General features: G+C 34.4%; 2 protein-coding genes across 2 annotated transcripts; both read left to right on the top strand.

Annotated features, from left to right (window-relative positions):
* Nucleotides 1-2721: 2721 nt before the first annotated feature.
* LOC6643455 lies at nt 2722-4237 on the top strand. Its single transcript, XM_002066241.4, has one exon. It carries the CDS (start codon nt 2842-2844, stop codon nt 3019-3021), a length of 180 nt encoding a protein of 59 aa, XP_002066277.1. The 5' UTR covers nt 2722-2841; the 3' UTR covers nt 3022-4237.
* Nucleotides 4238-4486: 249 nt separating this feature from the next.
* Nucleotides 4487-5681, top strand: LOC6643454 (ribonuclease P protein subunit p30). Its single transcript, XM_002066240.4, has 5 exons — nt 4487-4652; nt 4709-4896; nt 4959-5027; nt 5089-5363; nt 5419-5681. Exons 1-5 carry the CDS (start codon nt 4562-4564, stop codon nt 5657-5659), a joined length of 864 nt encoding a protein of 287 aa, XP_002066276.1. The 5' UTR covers nt 4487-4561; the 3' UTR covers nt 5660-5681.
* The last annotated feature ends 5994 nt before the right edge of the window (nt 5682-11675 follow it).

Genomic DNA, 11675 nt, shown 5'->3' with positions numbered 1-11675 from the left:
ATATATTAAGTTTGATGTGGTTTTTGCGTACTGGGAAAGAGTTAAGAGGAAGCAGTTTGATTTCCCATTCGGTAGTGATCTTTTATCTTGTGTATGAATTATACACAGTTACAGCTATCTACAAACACTTTAATTACTTATGTACTTAAAAAAAGTACTTAAATTTCAATTTCGAGAATAAGCTTCAAAAATTCGGTAATATTGAGAATGTAAGTGTTAAATAGTCGACTGTCTATGTAAATAAAATACCATTTTCTTTTTTTTTTATTTTCATTTGTTTTTTTTTTTTAATAAAGAGTATTGAAATAATAATGCGTGGGCGTTTCTTCTTAGCCGCTGAAATATTTTTTCTTATGAACAAATCATTTTTTTTTTGTTCTCTTTTTGTTGAACTAAAAGCTGTCGCGTGGTCTTTGAGTATCGTGACATGTATATGTACGATATATGGATTTATTTATGAGCTGACTGCACTTTTTGGGCAACGACAACTGCAAATGGCAAAGAGAACAACAACAACAAAACGCTGAGATTGTAAAATTGAAATGAAAATGGAAATTGAAATTAATTGGTGGCTCATTTCTATTGCACAATTACAAATGAAATGGGACATTTGTTCGGGGAACCGACGAGAAGGCAGGATTTCATTCAATTAAACGAAACATCAATTTCGTTTTTTGACAGATACATTTGTATCTTTATCTCATACCCCTTATGTTGTGTTTTTATCTCTATCTATCTCTCTCTCCCCCTCTGTGTCTCTCTCTCTCTCTCTTTTTCTTTCTATGTGTTTATGTGCCTATGTAACGAAGCGTTAAGTTTGTCATTGAAGCGCATTTTTCTGGCTAGTTTTGGTTAGGCACACATTAGATCAAGCTCAAACTAGAGCAACAATTTTCGATACGGTTTGATTTTTTTTTTGTTGTATTTTTTGGGTATATGAGGCAAGGTCATCTCAGTATGTATGTATATATGTATGTTGCTTGAATGGGTGTGGGAGTTTTGTTGTTTGGGGCGCAACCATTAGAGTTGAGCAACAAAATTCTTTAATTGAAACCAGTTCCACTTTTCCGTCATAAAAAAATTTAATAAAATATTAATATGAATTTAAAAAGAAATTGAAATGAAGTTGAGTCGAATTGAAATTGATATGCAATTCAAATGACACTAAAATGAAATTGAAATGAAGTTGAAATGAATTTGAAATGAAGTTGAGTCGAATTAAAATTGAAATGAAATTGAGTCGAATTGAAATTGATATAATTCAAATGAAACTAAAATGAAATTGAAATGAAGTTAAAATGAAATTGAAATAAAATTCAAATAATATTGACATGAAATTCAAATGAAATTGAAATAAAATAAAGTTGAAATGAAATTGAAGTGAAACTGAAAAAAATTTTAAAGAAATGAAAATAAAATTGATATAAAGTTGACATGAAATTTAAATAAAATTAATATGAAAGTGAAATGAAGTTGAAATTGAAACTGAAATAAAATTTTAAAAAATTGAAATGAAGTTGAAATTGAAACTGAAATAAAATTTAAAGAAATTGAAATGAAAAGAAGTTCAATCGAAGTGGCAATAAAATACAAATTAAATGCAAAGAAATTAGAATGAATGTTCAAAATATGTCAATAAAATATGAGATGACATGAAATTGTAATAAAAAATAAAATTGAAATGAAATTAAAATATAATTGAAATGAAATTCAAATGAAACTTATATGAAATGGAAAGAAATTGAAATGAAATTGAATTGATATTGAATTAAAATGAGAATGATTATGAAAAAATTGAAAAGATTTTGAAATAAAATTTATATGAATTATGTACATTTCTACTAAGGTTTTTTATAAGTAGTACATACTTTACAGAGGCAAATAAATTTGATACATTGATTTTTCATTCTTAATATCTGATTTTATAAGGTTTTTTGTTTTATTAAAAAGCCTTAGTTTATAGCTAATATAGTATAGTAAATAATATATTTATAGCTTTTAGTTGATTATTGTATTGTGATTGTGTACCGTAAGGTCCATCGCGTTTTGAACCCTAAATGTGGAATAAACGTGAACAAGACACATTTTCGAAAAATTTGTATAATTTACAATCCTTTTTATGACTCCTAGAAAAAGTTGTAGATCATATAAAAGTAAGAGTATTAAAGGAATATAGTTTACCTTAAATTTAAAAATTAGCCTCAGAATACAATTGAAATTTTAATTTATATACCATATTCACATTTTCTTTTTAGAAAAAGTGAATACTATAAGTTTCAATGAGATTAGGAACCAGAAAAAATTGCATGGGATTGAAGTTTTCGGAAGTATTTTCAAGTATGTTTATAAAATCTAGTGTAAAAATTATCAGATTTTATAACGACGGTTAAAACTATAAATTTATTGATTAAATGGTTTAGCTAAACTTATAAAATTTAATATGGGGACCATCTTTTGCCCACCTCTACATCCGGCGAAATTGTTGTTTATTTTGTTGCCAGTCAGCAAGTCGCCCAAGTCCTTGGGGAGATTTCCGGGGATTTGCTGACTGTCGTTCAAATGTCACGATTGTTGGAGGCATGGGCTAGGGCATGGGCAACCACTTCAATGCATTAAGTGTATGTGAATGATGCTTGGGGCATAAACTCATTGAGAGTGCCAGTGGCCACTTGAATAATCTCTTTCTCCTCTCTCTCTCTCTTTCTCTTTCATTCCAGGCAACTTTTGGTAGATACTTGTTGTTGTTGGTTCTTTGTTTCACCCTTACTTACCACACGTAGCACACGCCCACAATTTGTGGCGTGCGCAACCAAAAAAGGCATCAAAACGACTTACTCCATAATGAAGATGAGCTCGCCGAGGATCATGCAGCAGCAGCATCAGAAACGGAGTAGTAAATCCTCAAATTCCTCACGGGTCTCAATGACCACCTCAACGGCTGAGGAGAATCTAATTGAATCGAAACTCTTCAGTTGGATGAGACTTTTCCGTTTTGCCTCATTGCTATGTCGTGCCGAGTAGATGGAAGATGGACAAAATCCAAAAAAAAAAAATGGGATGTAAATCCAAAAAAAAAAACATTAAAAAAAGAGAAAACAAAAAAATTAACACTATATTAGATACTCGTACTAGTTGCTGCTTTTCCATAACACTTTCTCAATTTTTTCCCAGCAATGTAGTTTTTAAGTCAAAAACACAACAAAATTACACTTTACATACATAAATAGTTACAAAAATGGAAAAAACAAAAACACAATCTGTTACAATTTAATTTCCAAATTTTCACAATTAAGTCAATTTTTAGTGTAAATTCTTCTTTCAAGAGGGGAATTTCTCGCGCCTTTCGTACCTTTTGTATTGTAATAAGTCAAAGATAAAAAAAAACCAACATTGAATAGAAATCATAAATGAAATATAAAGAAATTTGCAATAAAAGCAAAAACAAAAGTTAATGTAGTTTACTAATTTTCCATTTCATTTATTTGTTTACTTTTTTTTTGTGATTTTTGTTCTTTTTTTGTTTCTTAAGTTTTTAAAAATGAATAATTGAAATACCAACCATAAATGCGAAGAGGATCGCGAGCGAAAGCTTCGAACTTGTATGATAAATATATATTTTTGTAATTTACCACTATTTTTTGCGTGTCACAACAGAAAATGGCAATTAAATAGATAAATCTACAAATACATACATATACATAAATAAAAAAAAAACAAATATATATATATATATTAACTAAAAATGCAAACTGCAATACCTAAACAATAATAATACCATGTATACATATACATACATACATACATATTAGAGGAATATATTTACCATATACATATATAAATTATATATATAAATAAATAAATAGTGTCAAGGAAAACGCTTCAACCTAAACAAATTCAACATTCACTCTCAGCATCTGCAATAGTTAATGAATAAATTGCATTTATTATAAAACTCCCCCCAAACAATGTTGCCAATAAATCTGCAATATGCAATAAATATTTCATTTGACAAGCCCTTCTCCAACCCAAAAAAGAACAGACAACAACAACTAGTAGAAGAACAAGAAATTTTAATTATTAATTAGTTAGTAAGCGAATCCTGTACTAAAAAATAAAACAAAAAACCAAAAGAAAGCCAACAACAATTATTACAACACACACAAACATCATACATAGAGCAAAAAATGTTGAAGTCTATGCAATAAATCGATATCGAGCAATAAATAAAGTCTTTAAACTGTTGAGTGTTCAATGCAATTAAAAATTAAAAAAAAAAACTACTGATGTGTGTATTTTTGTCATTATTAAGCAAAAAAGTAAGTTAATTTTACTTTCAAATTTGTCATTACGTTTGTTTCAGTATCATTGCTTAAATTTTTAAATTTGGCGGCTCTAGAATTTTCAGCAGCTGTAACAATCGATATCGATAACTAAAAACCAGCTGTTACCATAATAAGAACTGGCCATACTAGCATTACCGCGCCCACTATTTTGCTTACCAGTATTTTCAGTTTAGCCGCATGTGCTTAGAATAAACAAATATAAACAAAACACGCAAAATATGGAACTAACAAAACCATTTTACGACTTTTGCATACCATTCAACAAAGATGACAAGATCATGCGAGCCATACTCAAGGAATTGGTGGAGCGTAAGTCATATTAGAATTTATTTGAAAGAACTGCAAAAAAACATTTGTCCTTTTAGTGGGCTACAAAACAATTGCCATTGATCAAAGCTTTGATCATAGCAAGAAAGAGGCAGGCAAACGTGGATCTGAAATGTTTCCCGAGCCACATGCTATTGAACACTTGCGCAAAGAATTTAATGATAAATTGAAGATATTGCAACGTATTACAATTCTTTATGTGGATGTTAATGTTTCCCATGCCATGGTAAGAACAGAACTTGCAGAAGAATTTACAATTATAGATTTAAAATATTCCCTTTCATTTAGAGTGTATCCTTAAATTTACGCAAATTTAACATAATTGCTGGTCAACCTAAAACAGATGCAGCATTGACAGTAAGTTGGTTGTATTTTTAATCACATTGTTTATCTGCTAATTGGTAAATTATCTTCTTAGCATTGTTGTACCACTTTTAATGGTGATATTGTCACCTTTGATCCTTTGGCTGGCTCCCGTTTGCTGGTAAACCGGAAAGCATATCAGGTGGGCGTACGACGTGGTCTTTACTTTGAAATCAAATATTCTCCAGCTATAGCCGACTCGAATAATCGAAAGGATATGATTAAGATAGCTCAAAATTATTGCACCAAGGGGAAATCAAAAAATATCATATTTAGCAGCGGGGCTTTAGATGATTTTCAACTTCGTGGGCCCTACGATGTGGCCAATTTGTAAGTAAAGAGCAAAATCTTGATGAATATTTATTAATTTAAATGTATTTTGCAGAGCTTTCATTTTTGGTTTGTCTGAGGATCAGGGTAAAAATGCTATTAATCGAAATTGCAGACAATTATTTTTACGTGCCGAATCTCGCCGATTGGGTAAAACCATAATGTTCGTCAAAAGTCATGGACCAATAGTTTTTTCAGATACTTCCGAAGAAGAAATGAGTGAAGGAGATGTCGAAATTAATAATGTAAATGAAAATGATCAGACAAAACCCAATAAAAGACTGAAACTTGGTTAATGTATAAAATTTTTATTCAAAATTAAATATTTTTTCGGTATGCAAACTTCGATCAATCTATCACATGTATTCCACAGTAATAAACCGTTAACAGAGTTCTTACAGTGACCATGTTCTAAGAAATTTACTCACCGCCAGAGGTCGCCTCGTCTCATCAACAGGGAGCGCTGCAGAGGAATTGGCAATTTACTATCGAAAGTCTATCGAAAACAAAATGGAGGTCTTTGATGTGGTGCGTTGTCTGTGAAAATTGCTGCTAGAATTTTAATGTTAAACGGTAACTTAATGTGCAAATTAATTAATAAAAATATGAAAAAAATGCAATTAAAGTTGCCGGCAACTAAATGCATATGAAATTCCCAAACAAATTAAACGTATTTAAGGCAGAAAATGCATTTGAAAACTCTCCTTAAAGAAGAGAGGCGACACTTGAAAAAAATGTGAAAATGTAAAGAAGAAGAGAGCGAACGAAAAGACGACGAAAAGCGACGAGAAAAGAAAAAAACGGCAACGGCCAAAAGAAATAAGTGTATTTCGCGAGACCGAGCGAGGAGAGTGTGAGAAAGAAAGAGAGAGAGGATATCAAACGACCAACAACGACTGAGACGAAAAAGCAGCAGCCAATGTTCAATTTCAATTGTTGTTTTTCCTCTGCGGCTGTGTTTGTGTAGTGTATTTGTGTGTGTTAATTAATTGGCAAACAAAAAGAAAAAAATTTCTAAATCAAATGAGATATACCTATACTAGAGCGAGTGTCAGCAGAAGTGCATTTAAAACTCATTACAGATTGTCGCTAATCTCACTTGTGTGTTCTTGTATATGTGTGTGTGGGTGGGCGAAAATTTCTCTTGTTCAATATATTGATATGGAAAAAATTAGCATTTTTTCTTTATGTAGTGTTTTGCTAGCGCGTCGCATAAATTTTGTGTATGTGTTGGTCTCACTCTCGTGCAGTAGAGTTGCCAACCATCAAAGATGCAAGCGCGAGCCACACACACGCACGCATACGTACGCACTTACCAATTTTGCACCTGTGTAAAAGAAAAACTTACATGCAATAGCATGGCATTTGGACAAAGTGGTGCAAAGAAAATTCTTAAAACGTTGAAAATTTCAAAATCGGCTACTGTTATTCATTTCATATATTTGCTTGCATAATTTGTGGCAAATTTGTGTGTTGGCGTAGGTGTGTTTTTGTTTGTGTGAGTGCAAACGGCATATTTTTGCATCTTTAGAGATGCAACGGTATCGGTATCTCCTGCCCTCTCTCTCACACTCTCGTTTCGCTGCAGAGTTGAGATCCATTGTCTTTTAGGCTTTTTCATCCATTTGGATGATTGCTTGCTTTTCTTCTTTTTTTTTTTGCTACTCGCCATCGGCCGTCAAACTCATACTCATCTGTCTGTCTGTGTGCCCTCTTCTTCCTCACACACACATTTTTCTAGCCATAGCCGGGGCCCAATACTCGCTGACTCTTGCTCTCTCACACTATAACACAAAAACAAGAACAACAACACGCGCAATTGATGATGAGAGAGAGCGTGAATTTAACGCTCTCTCTCTCTTTCTTGTTCGGTACGTCTGGCTGTGACGATGTCGGCGGCTGTAACAATTTTTTTCCAATTTTTTTTTTTTTTTTGTTCCGTTTCATGACTTCTTTTTAGTAGTAGCTGATGTCTCCGCTGTTGTTGCGACTGCTGCTACTATTGCCGTGGCTGCTGCGCTGCTGCTCATGCAATTGTATATATAAACTGAAAAAAGAAATGAGCAAAAATGTATTAAATAAAAAAAAAAAACCAGGCATAAAAGTTTCCAGCAATATCTATCGATTTCTTTGTTTGGCTGCTGCTTGGCCCCAGCTCATGTTCAATTGTAATTAGTGTGCGAGTGTATATATGTGAGTGAGTGTGTGTGTGCGCGAACAAGTTGAAGAAGCAGAAGCAGCGGCATTAGTCGCGGCAGCAATTGCAATCGTCGTCGGCTCTCTTCACTCTGCTTATAATACATATCCCTCTCAGTCAGTTGTCGTTGTTACAGTTATTAATTCGCATGTGTGTGTGTGTATCTACACTTGAATTAGCATTCTTCTTAGCCCGCCCCGTACGTCATTGTCATCTGTCAAAACTCATTTATCGAATGAAGGGGGAAAAAATGAAATTATCGGTTTGTGTGTTTCGTGATGTGACCAAAAACGGATTAGCAGAAAATGAATAATTATTAAAGGTGAGTAAAATTTACAACATTAATTAGTGTGCAACATTATGTGTTTAAGATTATAGTGAAATTTCCAAAAATTTACAACAATGCTAAGGCAGAAAATGATTTTAAGAAAATATAATTATGTATCTTTTTATACAAACGTAGATACATATACAAAGCAAAGCAAAGACATACACACTCACAAAAATACTCACAAACACACATACACACAGATATGAATTTGAGCGAAAACACGACGGCGACGGCGGCGAAGCACACGAAATAATTTCAATCAACTCTTTGGTGGGGCGTCCCACAGGGGAAGGGGAAGAAGCAGAAGAAGAAGCGTCACACGTCAAAACGACTCCCCCATAATAATGTATACCTTCCCACTCCACCCTCTACCCTTCCATCAACATCTCCCACAGCCCTTCGTTAACCTCTCTCTTGTTTTCACTGTCTGCCAACCAGCCACTCGCCGACACTCTCTCACTCACTCTCATTTGAACGTTAATATGCGGGAATAAAGCAAATGGAGCTGCGGCGAAATTAAAGTAATAAAAAAAGCCAAGAAATGAGAAAAAAAAAACAACAACTTACGTGACGTGCAAATGACAACAACGACAAGAAAAACTGAAGCAAAACCAACAACAACAACAAGAAATATTTCAATGCAGAGTCACACAGACACACACACATACGGAAAGATGTGATGAGAGCATGTGAGAGAGATGTGATGAGGAGGTGGGTGGAGAGGTAGAGACCAGAGCAGACCAGGCAAAGCCAAAACCATATCACATCCATCCCAAAAACCGAATCAAAACCGACCAAACAACAAGGCAGGCAGGCAGAGGCAAACATATGAACAGCGACGCAGCCAACGACGGCGACGACGACGACCCCACCAATACTTACAGATACATACAAACAAAGGCCCACGATATGCGAATGCGAATAAAATAGCAGCAGCGGCAGCAGGGCACCAACAACTATGCGGCGAATTTGCACGAATCATGCGAATCTCCTCCAATACCCATACATACATACATTCAACACACACACACACCCAAACAAACATATGTATATGCATACATAAATACATGTTTTTTTTTGTCGCCATCATGGCTTGCTTTGCGTTTGTTGTATTGTTGTTTGTGGTTGTATCTCTACTTTCCGATTTTGCCTTGGTTGACCACCCATCATCATCTTAGTCGTCGTCATCATCATCATCATGATCAACTCTACAATAAAATTTTTTTGTTAAATCTTTTTTTTTTTTTTATATCACTCGGTGCTTTGGTCATTCTTTCTCTTTCCTACAGTTCATTCGCATTTTTGTTTTGACTGTCTGCCTACTCGCGCCTCGCTCTCATTTTCTTCGTCTCCCTCTCTTGTCATTTTATCGTTGTTTCTCCTTTGGCCTGCTCTTTCTATACGAAAAACCATGCTGCTGCCGCTACCCACTGTTTCCGCCGCTGTTGCCTTCTCTCTGCCGCTAAAGGCCGGCATTTCCCCCGATTACACCGCTCCCTCCCCTTCGTCTTACACTCCTCTTTTATTCATCCTACTACCCAAAGTGGCCCCCCTTTAGTCTGCCATAGCAGCACGTGATATACTCGTCGCCGTTTGCTTTTGTAATTTTGCTTTCGGTTTGCTCTTTAGCCTATGCTATGCTTTGCTCTTTGGTTTTTTGTTGTTTTTTTTTTTTATTTTTATATTTGTTCGTTGTTTCATTCCTCCTACATACATTCACTTGTTGGGCTGTTTTTTTTTTGTCTTTCTTTTCGCTCTCTCAACCGGCAAGAGAGACTAACAGAGCGCGCGCTCTTTCGCTCTCTTTCTTTTCGGATACTCTCTCGTGTTTGTACTCGCAACGGCTGATTGTTGTTGTTTTTGCTGCTGCTGCACACACAATCACATTGACAATGGGCACCCCATCCGGTTTAGGGTCCAGGTGCAAATTTTTATACAACAGTTTAACTCGATAATCGGGTCAGGCCTTATTCTTATACATTGTAGATTTTTACTCGTTTCGTTTTTTCCCATTTTTCTTAATTCTAGCGGGAACATGGCGTCTGTATTTTGTCACATGCTGCCGTTGCTGCTGATGTTGGGTTTGCCTAGGCTGCTCCTAGTGTGTTTTGCATAATTTCACAACACTGGTCACATTAAATGTACTCATTATTGCAACGTCATCAGTAACTTGCTCCACTTTGCCGATATAATTGAAATTGTCTGTTAGCGATGTGCGCGCTGCTAAATCATTAAGTTCAACTCTGTAATGATGTGCAACGATATGTAGCAAGTTCAAGAAATGTATTCTTTTATCAACATATTTTAATTAATCACTAAAGGAAAAATGCTTAATCTCTTTAACAAAATTTTATCACAAAAATAAACATAGTTTTAGGTAGACCTACTAGTTTTTGAAAACTATTAAAGATTAACATTTGGGCTTACTAACCTTATATCAAGTTTGAAATGTTTTAATTTATGAATTGATTTTTTTAAGATGTCTAGGAGATTTAATATCTATAGAATTTTTAAAATAGAATGAATAAATGCGTGTAAGCTGGCATTTAAAAAGGGAATGAATTAAACATGTTTATTAGAGAGGTAGAGAGAGATATGCAACAATTCTAATAAAGGTTATAGGTGTTAAAGTAGTTGAACAAAAAAATGAGTGTTTAGTCTATTTTAAGATTGACTCTCATCTCTAATGTCAATTGGACATGTCATAAATGTACCGTTATACATTTAAAAGCAGCGACGTGTTTGTAATTTTTGCCCAAGTCGAAATACATTTCTTCTCATGTGTATGTGTGTGTGCTGGGTTGCTCTTTGGCTTTTCCAAAAACCTCTGTGTTGGTGTTATTTGTGTCTATGTGTGTGTCTGTGTGTTGAGTGTTTGTATGACTGGGGCGGTCGCTGACTTTGGGTGCGCGTTGTTGTGTTACTTTACCTATTTTATTACCATTTTTTATGTCTCTGTGTGTGTGTGTTTGTGGTAAGCCAAGCCACCCATCTGCCTTTGCTTCGACCTGCTCTTTGGTTTTTGCTACTACTACTCGTACATTTTCTTACAAATATCAAAACTGTACTTTTAGCCACTTGTGATTGTGACAAAAAATTTTAGTCTTCTTTTTCTTCCATCTTCTCTCTATGTTTTGCATTATTATTTATGTATTGCGGGTCAATTATACTTTACATTGCAAACAAGTCTGAAAGAATGATACACACTAAAGCAAGCGAGAAGAAAAGAGAAACAACAACTGTGTGTGTGTGTGTGTGGACTGGACAGCAAAAATAAAAAAAATTTTGTGAGCTAACTAAACACAAATGTTTGTTGTTGTTGTTAAAGCCGGTAAAAGGTGAATGAACCTCCAAATTTGTTGGTGTTGTTTTGTTATTTTCAACGTTCACTCAATTCGCCTTCGTCTTTGACTACCTTGTTGACCATTGTGATTGCAAAATATTTTTGTGTTACTATTGTTGTTGTTGTTGGTTCCCTCATCATTCGTAGTAGTAGTAGTTTCTATTGTGAAGGGAGTCTGTAAGAGCCCCAAGACTATGATGAAATGTGTTTAGATCGAAAGAAGCCCAGCTTGCACTTGATTTGAATTTTGTTTTAATTTTTGAGAAATATTTTAACAACACTCTGTGTTTGCAAACGTTTTCATGGGTCATAAAAAGCAAAAGAAGACAAACAGAAAGAAGAAGAGAAAAAGGAAAAGCTAATGCGGGACACACAACATTTTCCGCAACATCGCCGCGACATCCATCCATTTGGTCGTTTTTTCGTTGGGTGTTTGCCTGT

The sequence above is a fragment of the Drosophila willistoni genome (assembly GCF_018902025.1).
Source record: "Drosophila willistoni isolate 14030-0811.24 chromosome 2R unlocalized genomic scaffold, UCI_dwil_1.1 Seg200, whole genome shotgun sequence".
In the NCBI taxonomy this organism is placed as follows: domain Eukaryota; kingdom Metazoa; phylum Arthropoda; class Insecta; order Diptera; family Drosophilidae; genus Drosophila; species Drosophila willistoni.
Note: the sequence above shows the minus strand (reverse complement) of the source record. Positions and strands in the feature narration are given on the sequence as shown.